Raw genomic sequence first — 16098 nt, 5'->3', positions numbered from 1 at the left:
ATAACGTCCAACCTCTTGTTTTCCCGCAGCACCTAATTTATTCTCACTCCTCTCCTTGTCTACAAATATGAAACAAACTCTGGTCTGTCTGTTGTCAAAGTCTTTCACACTGTATTATTCATATATAGTACACATACAGTTGCAGTGGGTCTTTTTGCCTCTGTGCCTGTTTGTTGGTTTGGCAGCCAAATATCAAAGATAGAGTCTACCATTGAAGCCACATAAGACATTAAAATTAAAAGCCTCCCTCAGCCTAACAGCTTCATCATCATCTCCATCAAAATCATCTGACCATCCCACTGGCTTATATGTACTCTCTCCAGTATGTATAAGTAGAATAATGTATCATCAGCATATCATCTAAGTCCTGCAGAAGTCTACCATTGTTTTTATTTTTAATCCTGGTGACACTTTAGACAGCCCCATGTTGTTGTCCAGTGTTATGACGCTGCCCTGTCTTGACCTGTCAAACACAGACACCTCCTCAGCGTCGGAAGACGAGGGCTCGCTGCGCCGGCAGGGACGTCTGGCCACCTCCACGCCCTACCAGGGCCACGGCCACCCAGCCGTTGAGCACTGGTTTAACCGTGTCATCCAGGGTTCGTCCACCTCATCCTCCGCGTCATCCACCTCATCCCACCCGGGAGGGAGATCTGTCACCACCACCAACAGCACTGCCCACGCGGCCCTCAACGCCAACGCCGCAGCTACTGCACTGGCCGACCTTATGGCACACACCCACCTAGGTCAGTGACACACACTCAGTCTCATGAGCTATCACAAACCAATTTTCCTTGTCAATCGACACAGCACTCTCATCCAGTTAGCCCAGAGGGGAATACGTTTGGACAGAGTTTTGCTCAAAGTTAATAGCAGTCCTGTAAAGAAATGTAAAGATGTGTCTAGTGGAGGTGTTAGCTGTAGGAGGAAGGTATTTTAAAACCACAATGAGATAATCGTTTCATGCCAAGAAGGAAAACAGTATTAGATGTTTAAAATTATTGTGTGCTGGTGGAAGAAGTTTAAATTATATTCGCATACAGTATTTAACAGGCCTGCAGAACCCCCTGCAAAGTGTGGTTTTAAATTCCTCTTTCTATGTATACATGAATCAGAGAGTCTGCAGACGGATCTTTTTAATTTTTCCATTATCTTACATTTGCTGATTTCAGCAGAAGTTTTAGACATTCTATTATTGCTAGCCAATCAGTTTTTTTTTGTCATCTGAACCTGTATTATGTTGCTCAGACTGGTTTTTCTACAAGTATACGTAGCTACATCGCAGACAGACAGCAGTGTCCTACATAACTGCTTCTGCCGAGGCCTTATCTCCCTCCAGATACACAGACGCACTTGATGAGGCAAAACAAAGAGAACAAGCTACAGTTTTAATTCACGTCTCTCTAATTAGCCGTCTCTGTCTGCCATCTCACTGTCATTCAGTCATGTGAAAGGGCTCACAGCCACTTCACGTCAAAGCTACTCATTCCATGTTGCCATGCGAGTGTCACAAGCTAGTTAATGAGATTCAGTGGATTTATCGGCATCCGTCTCTCTCAAGCAGCAGCATTAAAGTGAGATGGTGTCTTGCCCGTGTATGTGTGTGTGTGTGTGTGTTCATGTGTGTCTGTATGTGTTGCTGGCAGAACCATATCCTATTAGGATGGAGCTGTCTGATTTCTGTCCAGCCAGTCTCCCCTCAAGGTTGCTGTCATAAAGTAGCAGCAGTGACTGGTGCTGAATAGATGGAGCTGTAAATAAATCTCCTATATAACCCTGTTCCTTGGCCCCTCAAACTCTGATCCTGTATACGTCGTTCACTTCAGATGAGTAGGACATCATACATGAGCAGCAATTTTATGTAGTGGGGATGGTATTGACCAAACAAACATGACCAAAGGCATTCTGAAATCATATGCTTGTGCTATGTACAAGTTATGTGTGCATCATGTATAACCTATAGTTATTAGGTGTGTGGGAGAGGATCCCCCAGGGTGCAGTTCTTGGGGAAATTTACACATGATTTACAGCGATTGTTTTGGTTCCAACCGTAATTTGTCACCAATTTACATTTTAAATCCCATGTCCCACCACATCTGAATGCCTAAACAGCACTAACACACTTGCGTTATTAAGTTTGATTTTATTAGATGCCTTTAAGTAATGTAAAAGGATTTGCCCATGTAGCATTGCAAGGTGTTTTGGTGTTTCCCTCTAGGGTAATTGATCTGGATGAAAGATTTTTATTGGTTAATTTATGTAACTTCAATGTAAAGTTGGGCACACAAAGGGAGTACAAATGGAGGCTGTCATAATGTCCTCAGACTCAGATATTACAAAGGTGTCTTGTCCCACGTTGACTTGCCGATGGGAATGTATCTGATGAATAGAAACATTCATTCATCATCACAGCACATAGTTAAAACGGAGGTTAAATGTGAAATCCTTGTAAAAAATACACTCTGCAGTCACTTACAGATGACAAAAAGGCTTTTTTAGCCTCAGTCAATGTCCTAAGCTGTCAGTTTTTTGTTAACGCATTAAGTAGTATTTTTATTTTGTGGCGATAGCCCTGAGTAGGCCTGGCGTTTGACCTTTCAACCCCCCCCGACACCCCACCCACCACAGATAACCACACAGCTCCCCCCGACGTGACGGGGCTGTCGGAGCGCTCCTTGCTTCATGCAGAGCGGCCCCAGGTGGCCTCGGTGCGAGGCGTCTCCCGTGGCCACAACCACCACACCAGCGTCATGGAGACTGCAGATGGTGAGTTTCCTGCACGCACGCACACACACACACACACACAGAAACACAGTCACCTCCCATTTTCCTCTCTCCCCTGCTGTCTGTCCCTCTGTCTTCTCCTTAGTCAGTCTGCCTGTCAGACTGGCACAAGCTGCTGACTGACCCTCTTGTGTTGCCATGGTAACACTGCACCTCTCCACTGCCCCTGGAAAAACTCCCAAACCACCTTGTCTCTATTTTAATGTTTTGTATGTCATTAACTGATATAAAAAAAACCCCACATAAATTACCTACCTGTTTTCGGGATAAACAGACATTTACAATTGTTTACAACGCTGTTTCAGAGTCGTGAGCTGCAAACCAAATTATTAGAGCTGAGTCTTGTGTCAGTTCTCACCGTGTTGTTAGTGAATCAGTGCATAAAATGAACAGCCTTCAAACCCAAACATCATTCATCATTCAAACAGTGCAGTCTAGTGTGCACCCCATTGCAGATATTGACAATAGCACCATGAGGATGGTGTCTTTACTGTCATAAAATATAAATTTAACAGACATTACCAGAGATACCGTTTAGAGAAAAATGAATATGATTTGCACAGTATGAGTTCATTGAATGCTGAGTTGTCACAGATGACAATGAGGTTGACCGATCCATAAAAACAGTTTGAATGTGTTCCTGTCATGCTTCCATCCTCATTCATTCAACATCAGAGCTGAAATGCTGCTTTGAATTTTTGTCCAATGTGTTAACAAGGTAGCAGCCTGAAAACTGGAGCAACACTTTACCTTACTGCTGTTCATCCGCTGCCATTAAGAATATCAGTGTTGTCTGGGTTTTCACTGCTTAATAAATACAAAGGCAGCCCACCTAGCTGACACATAAAGGAAAAGGGAGTTAACACATGGACAGAATTTTAAGAGATGTCAACACTGTTGTTTTCCCTTCTGTTTTGCCGGGTGGTGTTTAAGACGTTTAAAACCTACACCTTATATGCAGGTCATGCCACATATTTAATTAAAAATACCTCACGTAACAGAAAACAGCAAAACATCCTTAAAAAAGCCTTCTCTTACTTAACTTCAGGCTGTTGGTAGATTCCTCAGTCACTCATTCACACACACACACACATTCTCACACACACGGAGTTAGCAGGGTTGTGTTCATTCATTCCTGATGTGTCTCTCCTCTAGGCAATGAGTGGAGAGGTGAAGGATCCCTCAATTTAATGGATGGTATTTATAACTGTTCCTTCATCTCTATGGCAGTATGCTACATGTGCACTCTGCTGCTTGTGCACATGTGTGTTTGTTCGTGTTTTCTGCCTTCGCCTCCACTGTCAGGTCTAGCACTTGTCCAAACCGCGTGTGTGTTTATCTAAAATGTATGTAAAGCTAGTGTGAAGTCAGTCATTAGATTCCTGTGTTTGTGTGTGTGTGTGTGTGTGTTCGTGTAGTTGAGTATCTTGCACAGGCTTTAGCATTCGTAGCATCTTCAAGCTATGTCTAACCTACAAGCTGCCTGAATCGATCATGTTGAAGCATATAGTGCGAAAAGGCCTTTCTACTGTTCATTTGAGGTTGTGAATAAATAGCATGGTGACATTTCTTTTTTTTTTCTGATTATGCCATTTTAATATCGACACATAGTCGGATGGGCCAACATCCTATAGTGCCTAATTAAAGATGGTCAATGCAAAGTCAAGGTGCAGTCTGTGTCAGCTGAAGAAAACAAATGAAGACATCCAATGTAAGACCGTTCAGTAGGATCTTAAGTGAAATATTCTCCGTTTTTCTTATTGTCAAAAACTCCCATGAAAACAAACAGCAATGAATGTATCCTACTAACAAGTATTGCCTGTGTTGCCAAAGCCTGGTGTAGTTTTTTCTTCTGTGCTATAGACCCTTAGTTTATCCAAAAATATCAAAACACATCAGTGGGGCCACACTGGGCAACATGCTCCTCCGTTACCATGAGCAGTCCCACAAATACCATCCTGCTGCCGTAAATGCTTACTAAATCACTAAATGTTTATTAATACGTGGCAACAAATGCACTATTTCCCCCCGATTTTAGTAATGGATGATAAAAACTAAAGTACCCAGCTGTTTTAAGAAAATACTTGGCCTCTTTAAAAAATGAAACTACATATCTGAAAGATTCACATCTTCAGTAGGAACAAGTGGGACAGACAAGCTGGAGAAGTCGGGAAATATACAGATTATTTTTGGGTTTGGTCTTCTCATGGGATGTTTTGACAGTATGAAATATATAGAATAAAATCAGCCTGATCCTTTATCTCAATGTTTGTTATGCTCTGTTTAATGGTAAATGTAGTTCATTTCTGTATATACATATTATTGCAAATACATGGTGTTACACCCCACCACCAATAAAAACCAGTTTGGTTCAGTAATTTAATACTGTGGATGGATAAGTAATGAAACCATGAATATGTTAATTATAGTCATCATCACAAGTAAATCCAGACATGCTGTGTTATTAATGATCAAGGCTATTGAGTGGGTGGGGGTTCAGGGCCCCTCAGATGTTGTCCTGTGTGTCAGGGGCTTTCTAATTGGCCCATCAGGTGCTGCGCTGAAACCCACACGTCCACTCCCAGTACATCTGTCTTTACACGAGGAGGCAGAGTCTGTCTGAGCCAGGTTTATTATAGAAAGATACATCAGGCAAGCTGTGTGCAGCTGTGGCCTTCATCTCCTGTGGCTGTCTGGAATGTCTGACACAGCCCCCCCCTCAAACTAAGTTTGAATTCATAGGGAGGAAATGATGTCCGATTATATCTGGAAATATCCATTTTTGAAATGTGAGGAAAATCTAACTGGACACATCCCCTCTTCTCTCACTCAAAGTCTGTTGTTTCTCTTGTTTCTCTCCTTTATTTATGTTCTTTTGTCTTTGCAAAGGTCCATGTCTCCGCGATGATGGTTTTTGAATATATTCTGGTTCAACTTTCTTGAGCAAAGTTCAGCTCAGTCCAAGTTAAAGATCAGATTTTACATGTCAGCTGATTTACATATGTTTTGACTTGGCTCAGGTATAGGTGTTGGTTTCTTTTATGTTTGCCTCCCACAGTTAGGAATTTGGAGCAGAGCATATGTGAAACAGCTATCTTTTGAGACACCTCATGAATCACTTGCAGCAGAGGGGACATCTTTGTTGCTAGGCAGCAGGAGGCTCCTCGTTTTTCTGATTTATTTAGCCTGTAAGGTTCATCAATGATTCTAGAGTTTGCTGATTGAAAGACTAACTTTTGACCTCCAGGTGACTGTAGAGGACCTTGAGGGCCGCTGTTTTGTTGTCTTGCCACAGTGTGAGTGACAGTTGGTTGTCCTCTACGTCCCATTAGAACGTTATACTGACCTTTTTCTCTTTTCTTTTTTTTATCTGTCCTCCCCTCATCGTCTCATCAACCTCTCAATCAATCTGTCTTTCTCAACTTGTATCCCCTCCCACCTTTTCCATTACATCTATTTCCACTCCCATATTCTTCCTTTACCTGTCTGTATCTCACTCCATATCTTTGTCTTGCCATGTTTATTTCCACCCTACCCTTTTTTTATCCCCTCCAATCTCATTGTGTAGGTGTTCCAGTAAACAGTCGCGTCTCCTCCAAAATCCAGCAGCTGCTCAACACTCTGAAAAGACCAAAGCGGCCGCCGTTGCGAGAGTTCTTTGTTGACGACTTTGAGGAGCTATTGGATGGTAAGCTGGCCTAAAAGTAACTATATTACTTACTTACTTAGAAACTAAGCTTCTATTAATTCAATAAATAATGAAAAAAATAATCCTTTTTCTGTGGTGTGATCAACATACTGATCAGAGACTGAATTTGACACAAACACGCCTGCTCTTTCGAGTGTGACGGGCACTGGAATTTTTAGATTTCCTGTCGGATTTTTGAGGTTTCAAGCTTTTAGTATTAGTTATTTATCGAATTCTTGTTGCTGCGTTAAATTGTCACCCTGACCTCACCACGCCTCACAAGTAAACAGTCGAGGTACACTTTTAGATCATCGATTGTTGTTTTAACTCTCTGTGGAACAGAGACCACCAGGTGGGCTAAGGGAGTGGTTGGGGGGAAAACTGGGTACAGAAACACACGGTGGACCAGCCCTGTCAAACCGTTTCCTCCATTCCAACCATCGTGGGTTTTGGGTGGTACTCTGCCAGGCTGAATAAACACTGTGCAAATGAAAAAAAACAGAAGGAATAGTAATATATCAGCAGGTAATTGTAATGCCTCCCTGACTTTGGCAAAGATTCTGTGGCACAGCGAGCCTTAGCGGTCTGCATGGTGCGAGCAGAAAAACACACAGTGCTGAAATGGGAGCAGACCGAACACTATCTTTTCCCAATAGAGGTGTTTTATTTGGCGGGGATTCATGTAGCCAGCTCAGTTAAAAATTCTGAATGCCACTTGTCAGAGAGTTACGGTTGAAGAGGGAGGTGTGAGGGGAGAATATTGATGGAGAGATGGAAGTCAAATTAGAGTGTGACTAGGGTGGATGAAGGGAGAGACCTGTGCCTTTCAATAACCGGTAGCTCCCTTGAGACAGACAAGACTGAGTTTCTCAGGAACACTAAGACCGATAAGGACAGAATACAGCTCACCTTTAATCCTCTATCACCCCCATCTCATTGTCTTGCAATCCTAACTCCCTCTACTCCTGAGCCGTCCTTTAAGATAGCTGTATAATTCACAAATTTGCCATTTCTGTGTAAATCCCTCAAAAAGAGAGATGCACGGAGCTACTTTATTAAATAGATTGGAGCTTGGATGGCATCAGCATGTCAGGAGCTAGTTATGCTTTGACGGACAAAATTGCCTACCTTCAGACTGTCATGTTCTCTTCCTCCTGTATTTAGTCCAGCAGCCAGATCCCAACCAGCCAAAGCCAGAAGGCCAGCAGATGAGCCCCCTGGAAGGAGAGCCTCTCGGCGTGGTGACCAACTGGCCTCCCTCTTTGCCAGCAGCCTTGCAACGGTGGGGCACCACGCACCCTAAAAGCCCCTGTCTGACGGCACTTGACAATGCTGGCAAACCCGTCTACACACTCACCTACGGTAGGTGTCAACCAGAGGAAGATTTGCCCAGAATGAATGATGGAGATTGGTAAAACAACTCTTCTCATCCACTCTTTGTGGTTTTTTCTCCATCCAGATAATTGACAGATACATGTCTGTGTTTGTCTCTACATAACTTATTTTGTAACCTACTGTCAGTCTAAGCTGTTTTTTGTGTTTGTAAATCATATGAAATATTTGTGTGATATGTGTGATGTGCGTGTCTTCACCTCTGTAGGTAAACTATGGACCCGCAGTCAGAAACTGGCCTACACTCTTCTTAACAAGCTGAGCACCAGAAATGAGCCTTTGCTTATGCCTGGAGATAGAGTAAGTCATGAGATAAAACTGTGTGTTCAGTGGCAGTCAGTTGCATGTTAGATTCCTTGTTGCATTTTAGGGAATTGATCGATGCTCTTGAAACAATATTCAGCAAATGCAACAGTACAATAAGCTCAGTTTCCTCAACACCAGTATTTTAAATAACCAATAGTAAATAATGCAACATTTAGAGCTGTAGTACCAAGGCTGTATTTCTCTGAACATGAGGTAGTGCTGAAAATGAAATGGGGGAAAAATTAGCAAAAAGGAGTTAGTCACCGTACTTAAGAACATTTTATCATCAAGTGAGCCTTCTTCAAATCTTGATGGCACTCCTATGAGGAGAATCAAATGTTTGGTTTCAGATCTTGTCCATGCAACCCCTTGTTCTCCTTATCTTTACTTCAAACAGAAACAGTCATTAAAGCAAATAATCAATGACATACTTTGACAGCTGTGGTATCTTTGACACATCTGTAGGTTGCACTTGTGTTCCCCAACAATGACCCAGTGATGTTCATGGTGGCCTTCTACGGCTGTCTCTTGGCAGAGCTGGTGCCTGTGCCTATTGAAGTGCCACTGACCAGAAAGGTAAAGACAACTGCAAAATACAATCACGAGTGAATGCTTAGACTTTATGACATTTTTTGCTGTTCTGCAAGATGGGTGAAGAGCAGGAGTGACCCCTACTGGACATTTAACCCCTAAATGATTGAAAGGAAGAGAAGAACTGTTATGTTGTTTCAATGTTGATGTTCAGGATTTATTCCAATATCCTTGAATATCTGTTAGTACCCAAGAAAATCTAGTTTCTAGTAGTAATCTAGTTGTCATTCGTTGCATGACTAAATCTGCAGCAGCAGATTTATCTCTTAAATGTTCTAATTACAGTGCATTGTGATGTATAGGAGTCTCCATCACATCCATCAGCTCAAACTGAACCAAATTCATCCACATTAGTTACACAGGTTGAATATTAATGCCGGTTCTTGATTGCTCTTTATAAGCATGCTGTTGGCAGATGCTGTGCTATAATTAACGAGATTTGAGTGAGGTGAAATTATGTATCATTCCGGTCAAAATGTTGGATCACAGGCCAACTGTTCTCGAGACTCAGAAACTCAGACACTGACTTGTCAACTCATTTTTCTCCTGCTCTCTTTTTCTTCCTTTCTTTTTATTCTGTCTCTATCACTCTTATTTTTCCTCCCACTTTCCTTCCTTCCACCCTGTATCTCCCTTTTTTTTTGTTGCTTTCCTGCACAGTATGTTTTGCTCAGCATGAGTGTAGCTGTAAACTAATTTGCACAGCCAATCAAATATGAGTGAGTGTGTGTCAGATCTTGGGTTTTATTCCTGCGACGATCAGGCTTTGATGCTCAGCAGCAGAGTTTTTAATAGTGATTAGCCGTCACTCTGCTTTCTTACCTGCTGCTGCTTTGATCTACAATGCTCTGAGGTTTCTTCTTCTCCTTCATCGTCCTTCTCTCTCTCTCCGTTACAATTCCCGCATTCTCTCACAGCGTCTTTTCTCAAAGTCTTTATATTTTGAATTTTATTGTTAATAGTTGATTGTTGTGTGACAAAACTGTTTGCCAAAGTTTTCCAAAATGAGCTACATATATTTTCATCCTCATTGGTCCCCCAGGATGCAGGAAGTCAACAGATTGGTTTTCTGTTGGGCAGCTGTGGCGTCACGTTGGCACTGACCACTGATGCTTGTCAGAAAGGCCTGCCCAAAGCACAAACGGGGGAGGTAGCCACTTTCAAAGGTACAGCCTGTTCTATTTTCATTTTGACTATCTGTCTATATAGTTTGACTTGGTTCGAACTGATTTCTTATCTGTCCCTGCAGGCTGGCCACGGTTGCTGTGGTTTGTGACAGATGGAAAACATGTTGTGAAGCCTCCTAAAGACTGGCATCCTCCAATACGGGAAGCCAGTAATGACATAGCCTACATAGAAGTAAGAGCACTTTGACTGAAGAATGTAGAATGATGTTAACAATAAAACAAAAAAAATATATATATTTTACATATATTTTAATATATTCAACCAAATTATTAGTTTCTCTTCTGTTTCATATAGTTATATCTCATTTATGTACCCTAACCCTGTTCAAATGCTGTACCGTGCGTTTGTTTTGCATCCAGTATAAAACCAGCAAGGAGGGAAGCACCATGGGGATCACAGTGTCCCATTCAGCCATGCTGGCTCACTGTCACGCCCTCACACAAGCCTGCGGCTACGCTGAGGGTGAGCAAGACACTCTGTATTTACTTCTCAAGTACCCATTTTGCAGTGTTTGTTTCTTCTGTCATGGGCAAAAGCATCCAGTTGGTGGTAATGAGAATATATCATAGTCACATTTGAGAGCAACAGTGGAGTGCAGGCGCTAAAGAGAGAGAGAAACAGAAAGAGAGCCTTTTCGGAATTGCTCTGTTGACTTTTTTTTATTTATACTTCAGGTTAGATAACACAGCATGTTCATCAAATAAACCAGTTTTATAATCCATAATATATAGACTTTCCCTGTCACGTTACTCACAGATCCTATTGAAGTGTAATTACAGTCTAGCTCAATAAATGCAGCTGTTCAGTTGCTTGTGTTTCTTTGCATCAGACCTGGGTCAGGTCTGCTTAAAAAGAAAGGCACCTCCTCTCCTCCAGTGTCCCAGTTTTGCTCTAAATAACTTCTAACTGCACCAGCAGCCCCTAGAGACACTCCAGCTCTGTTTCTGAAACTTAGTTTGTTACTCCTCTCAATCTGATACTTCTGTGGTCAGGATTTACTCTTTATTATGAAAATTGTGCTGTGTTAAAAGTAGTAGGATGATATGTGATTTAGCGAGTCAAGCACAGGAATGTCACATTTAAAAATCTCGCCTAACCTTGGCAATATCTCCTTTTTGATTTTACAGCCGAGACCATCACCAATGTCCTGGACTTCAAGAGAGAAGCAGGATTATGGCATGGTGTTCTCACTGTGAGTGGTCTTAACCCCCCCCCTGGCAAAGCTAATAGGCTGGTTTTATAATTAGAAATAGAAGAGATCTATACTCTGAATAAAAAGTCACATTTATTTGACTGACTTTTTTCCCTCTGAGGGCTTAATCAGTATGTAAATTAATTCACGCTAACAAAGTCCTGATGGGCAGAAACATCGTGTCTCATAACTCAAGACTTTGAAAGCTGTAAAAGAAATTCAAACCTCTTATTCTAACACTTAGTTAACCCAGTTTTTATTGGCTAGTAGCAAACATGATGTGGAATTTACATACAGATCATACATGACCTGCTGTTCCTAAAATGACACTTCCATAGCACAGACACACACATATTTTATAGTCTTCGCAGTAAGTGATAAAATCTTGTCATAACTCGCAGCTTGTTTACAGTGACAACATGTAGTCGTAACACACTTGTTAGATATTTTGGCGCTTATCTGATGCTTGTCTGTTCTCACGACAGAGCGTCATGAATCGGATGCACGTGATCAGCATTCCTTACTCCCTGATGAAAGTCAACCCCCTCTCCTGGATACAGAAGGTTCACACATACAAAGGTGAGGGATGCTCAATCCTTGACTTTTGTCACTTTTCACTGTTACTCTGCCTGCTGCATCTCAACCATATGAAAGGTGATTCGCTGCGGGGTCAAACCACCTAACTGTAACTAAATCGTGCCACTTTTTGCTCTATCAGTGAGGCTGCATCTGACCAGAGTGACACCCAGAAAAGACTGTTTCTCGTTACAATTTTGATTCTCACTGCACATTTGACGGGTGGATGGATTAAAGCAATAGTTTGTCGGACTCATTGATTTCTGGCTCAGCTGTATTAGCCCGGTGGAGGTCGAGGACAGGAGGCCTGATGTGCTGAATAAAATTCAGCTCCTGTCTGGTTCGAGCTCTGCTGAGTCACCTGTTGGCAACTGAGTCAGTCTGTGCTGCTATTTGCTGTCAGGCTTTGTGATCTGTGATTGGCTGTCAAGCTGGACAACAGAGGTGTTGATTGGATGATTCTATTGTGAGCCTGTCTTGTTGACTGCGTGTAACATGTCTGTTTGTGTTTGTGTGTCTGCTGCGCAGCGCGGGTAGCAGTGGTGAAGTCGAGGGACATGCACTGGTCTCTGCTGGCCCAAAGAGACCAGAGAGACATCAGCCTGAGCTCACTGCGCATGCTGATCGTAGCTGATGGAGCCAACCCATGTGAGTCCACCAACATACTCTCACTTAATAAAACATCATAAGTACAACATGATTAAAACCCTCAGGCTACCAAAGATTATCACTTATTTGTGTTTGTTGCTGATTGGCTCTGTATGTGTGTTTGTGTCCTGTGTATTGGGGTGTGTGTTTGTGTGTGTGTGTGTGTGTGTGTTACTACAGGGTCGATATCCTCCTGCGATGCCTTCCTCAACGTGTTCCAGGCACGTGGGTTGCGACCTGAGGTGATCTGTCCATGTGCCAGCTCTTCAGAAGCCATGACTGTCGCCATCCGCAGGTGAGCTGCGGTTACTGCACCCTTTTGAAACAAAGCAACCTGCATGCTACCGCTTTGCATCACTGTGCTGTTATGTCACACTGCGTTTGCAACATCAGCTGGATCCTGCAGGGAGAGGAGGGAGATTTGATGCTTCTTTAACACAGAGATGGATTGAACAATTTTACAGCTTTCTGCCGATCATGGAGCTTAGTAATGGAGAAGGATTATTATGATAGATGGACTAAAAACATGCCTCAAATAGACAAACTGGCACTATTTTTAAAACAAGTAATGCAATTTGTTTTGAGAAATATGCAAGTCTAGAAATGTTGTAATGGAGCCACATAGTCTCACAGATTCACATGGTAGTCATGTTCTACCAAAACCATATCTGTCTCCTCTGAGGTGTCAGTACTGCCGTGATAAACACAATGTACTAAGGCAGTGGACAGCCATTTTTGCTATTAAAGAACAAAAAGAACTGGCATCACAGCCATACAAACTGTGAAACTATGTTATGTTTGTCACGAAACAAAGCAATGTTGGTATCTGCATACTGTGAACATATTTAACTGTAAGTCTCTCTAATAGTTTTCCCTCAAAGTGGTCCACGTGTCTTATTCTGTTCAGTAATACTACAAGTATTATTTTAATAATGTATGTGTCCCGCAGACCTCCAGAAATGGGCGTTCCTCCTCCAGGGAAGGCTGTGCTATCTATGGGTGGGCTGAGCCATAGTGTGATCCGTGTGGACACAGAGGAGAAACTCTCTGTCCTCACAGTGCAGGATGTGGGACAGGTCATGCCTGGAGGTACAGTGCACTGTGCCGGCCATCGGTTAACGTTTGGCTGATGTTCATGAGTAAAATGCTAACAATAAAGATAAAAGGTGAAATATTCGTACTTGCAGCACAGAGAGAAGGGATGATCTGATCAGATTTTTTGCGATCCGGCTGAAAAGAGAAACTAAATTCCAACTTCCCAATGCTTTTAAATCCCTCTATGTGTATTACAAAGACCTCTGTTGACAATAACCAAACAATTCAAATCAAAATCCAATTAAACAAAAAAATATTAGTAGACATGATCTAAAAAGTTAATAATAAAGCAATCCAAATGAGCATAAGTAAACCAATTTAGATGTTTACTTGTAATAATATTTAATTGTTCTGATGTTGAAATCTCCTGTCATTGTGCATTTCCAGCTGTGGTTTGTGTGGTGCGAGTGGAGGGGACACCCTATCTCTGTCAGACAGACGAGGTTGGAGAGATCTGCGTGAGCTCAGGTTGCACTGGTGTAGCTTATTACGGCCTCCCAGGCATGACCAAGAACATTTTTGAGGTTAGTGTTTTACCTTATACCTCATACGCATACCTCCTGTTAATTAATATAACATTTGCTGAGAGAAAATCTTGTTAAAATATAGAATGTTTAGGAAAAGGGAAGAACAAGTTGCTTTTACCTGGGTGATATCACATTTTTGACATAATGAAGGATGAAGGCCTTCTTTGATAGCACAAAATTTAAACCTTTTTCTCAAGGATGTGAGAAATCATTTGATTGTTACCTTAAAATAACTTTTCAAAACCATGTTGTTTAAAATGCTGAAATTCCCAGTTAGCCCAGTCACTGCAGTTCTACCTTAAAGCGCTTTATTCCAGTCATCATCTTTCTCTAAGCTCACTCATTAGACTGCAGTTTTTGCTAAATGAATGCAGACTGCAAAAGCTTACATGTACTTCATTATTGCATGCAATGTTATTCAAAGTAGAGAAAATGTTAAATTCTTTGTACTTCATACATGCATGTGTATTTTTAACGTTGTTCTGTCTTGTTGCAGACCATCCCAGTAACATCGTCTGGGCTTCCCATCAGTGACAGACCCTTCAGCAGGACCTCACTGCTGGGCTTTGTGGGACCAGTAAGTTCCACTTCATTAATCAGTCTTGTAACTTACATTTCTGTCTGTCTTACAGCTGTGTCATTAAACGCGTCAATTCTTCCAAACCTCCCGACTGTAATAAGTTGTAGCTTTTCACAAGCTACTAAAATACGTCTGCTCGAACCTCAAATACTCAAATACTTGACATTAATATACAACCTGGGATTCTATATTGATACTGATATCCTCAATGTTACTCATCAACCTGCCCTGTCTACTTCAGTTAGTAATTTCCTACATTTCCCAGAAAGACTTTCAACAACCTTTTAAAAAACATGCCTGCATTTGGTGTCTCTGGTTGTGAGTGAAGAGAGTGATAGCTTAGTAAGAGCAAGAGTTTAGAGAACCTGAATTAACTCAGCAGCTTTATCATCCAGAGCACAAGGCTCTTTTTAAACCCAGTTTAATGGGTCAGCTGACGATAAATCACAAAAAGTGATTTCCTCATTCAACAGCTGTGTGTCTTTCCACAAACAATGTCCCACAGACTTAAGATAATCCACAGACTTCTTCTTCAGCAGAAAATACTATTGTTCCAATAAAAACTGTCGACAGAGAGGTTTATTTATTCAGAAACTGCCCTTAGTAAACGGTTTAGAAGAACAACTGTGTTGTTTGTACAGTTTAAAATCAGTGAAGTAAAGAATCATATTTTATTCAGCCGACCTAAAATGACATCTGTCTCATTGATCCAGGGCCAGCCAATGATTGAATGAGTGGGGAATGGCTTTGCTAGGCTAATTAGTCAGTGCATCTGAAAGAGATGCATCATCCCAGAATTGGTGGTAATTTTATTCCTGAGCCGAAAGCAGAGTTCAGGACATGGCAGCTTAAGGACATAAAGAGGCTGATAAAAATTTGAAAGCTGTAATTAAACCTTTTGAGGTCTAGAAACATTCATTTTCCCTACTTGTGTGCTTTTACTTAATATTTTAATCTGCATGCTGTATGGATGCACACTGTACTTTAAAGTAGGTAAATGCATAGACTGTTAAAAAAAAAAGGCTGTAGGCACTGTGACGTCATCCCTTGGTTTGTAGACTCTGTTTTGAAGCCTCGAGTTTGCATTTTGACCATCACCATCTTGGATTTTAGAAGCCAGAAGTGTTTGGACGAGAGGGTGGTGATGACCCTAATGCTAGCTGCTAGTTGCTAGCTTGGTTAGCTCAGTGCATTTGTAGTCTATGATTAACCGTGTTAATGCTAATGCTAATATTCACAAGCGAAAAACAGCCTTCAACCATGAAAACAAAATTTACTTACCAGAAAACTGAACATCCAGCTCCTTCGAGGGTCTTTTAGTACAACCAAACGCTGAACAAATATGTAACCAATGTAACCAAAATGTTACAATTAACTTTCATGAACTAAAGCAAGCATTTTTTGAAACGGGCTGTAAACATGTTTATTACTGCTGTACAGCTGGGGGTTTTCACATGGGGGTCTATGGGGATTGACTCGCTTTTGGAGGCAGCCTCAAGTGGCCATTTGAGGAACTCCAGTTTTTGGCTTC

At 41.7% G+C, this 16098-nt stretch overlaps 1 protein-coding gene across 8 annotated transcripts in view; it reads left to right on the top strand.

Annotated features, from left to right (window-relative positions):
* Positions 1-16098, top strand: part of dip2a (disco-interacting protein 2 homolog A) — an 89475-nt gene that overhangs the window by 60499 nt on the left and 12878 nt on the right. For 4 of the 8 annotated variants that reach the window (XM_067603359.1, XM_067603358.1, XM_067603361.1 and 1 more), the window contains exons 5-21: positions 477-746; positions 2629-2766; positions 3940-3981; positions 6353-6472; positions 7637-7834; positions 8073-8164; positions 8636-8746; positions 9804-9927; positions 10011-10120; positions 10309-10411; positions 11077-11141; positions 11627-11720; positions 12246-12365; positions 12546-12660; positions 13315-13454; positions 13848-13984; positions 14484-14564. In XM_067603359.1, coding sequence (XP_067459460.1) covers positions 477-746; positions 2629-2766; positions 3940-3981; positions 6353-6472; positions 7637-7834; positions 8073-8164; positions 8636-8746; positions 9804-9927; positions 10011-10120; positions 10309-10411; positions 11077-11141; positions 11627-11720; positions 12246-12365; positions 12546-12660; positions 13315-13454; positions 13848-13984; positions 14484-14564 — 2060 coding nt within the window. The remainder of the gene's footprint in view (positions 1-476; positions 747-2628; positions 2767-3939; positions 3982-6352; positions 6473-7636; positions 7835-8072; positions 8165-8635; positions 8747-9803; positions 9928-10010; positions 10121-10308; positions 10412-11076; positions 11142-11626; positions 11721-12245; positions 12366-12545; positions 12661-13314; positions 13455-13847; positions 13985-14483; positions 14565-16098) is intronic. The other 4 variants (XM_067603363.1, XM_067603362.1, XM_067603365.1 and 1 more) reach the window with 1 other exon arrangement.

The sequence above is a fragment of the Thunnus thynnus genome, chromosome 11, assembly GCF_963924715.1.
Source record: "Thunnus thynnus chromosome 11, fThuThy2.1, whole genome shotgun sequence".
Lineage (NCBI taxonomy): Eukaryota > Metazoa > Chordata > Actinopteri > Scombriformes > Scombridae > Thunnus > Thunnus thynnus.
The sequence above is the reverse complement of the archived record's forward strand: the minus strand, read 5'-3'. Positions and strand labels throughout refer to the sequence as shown.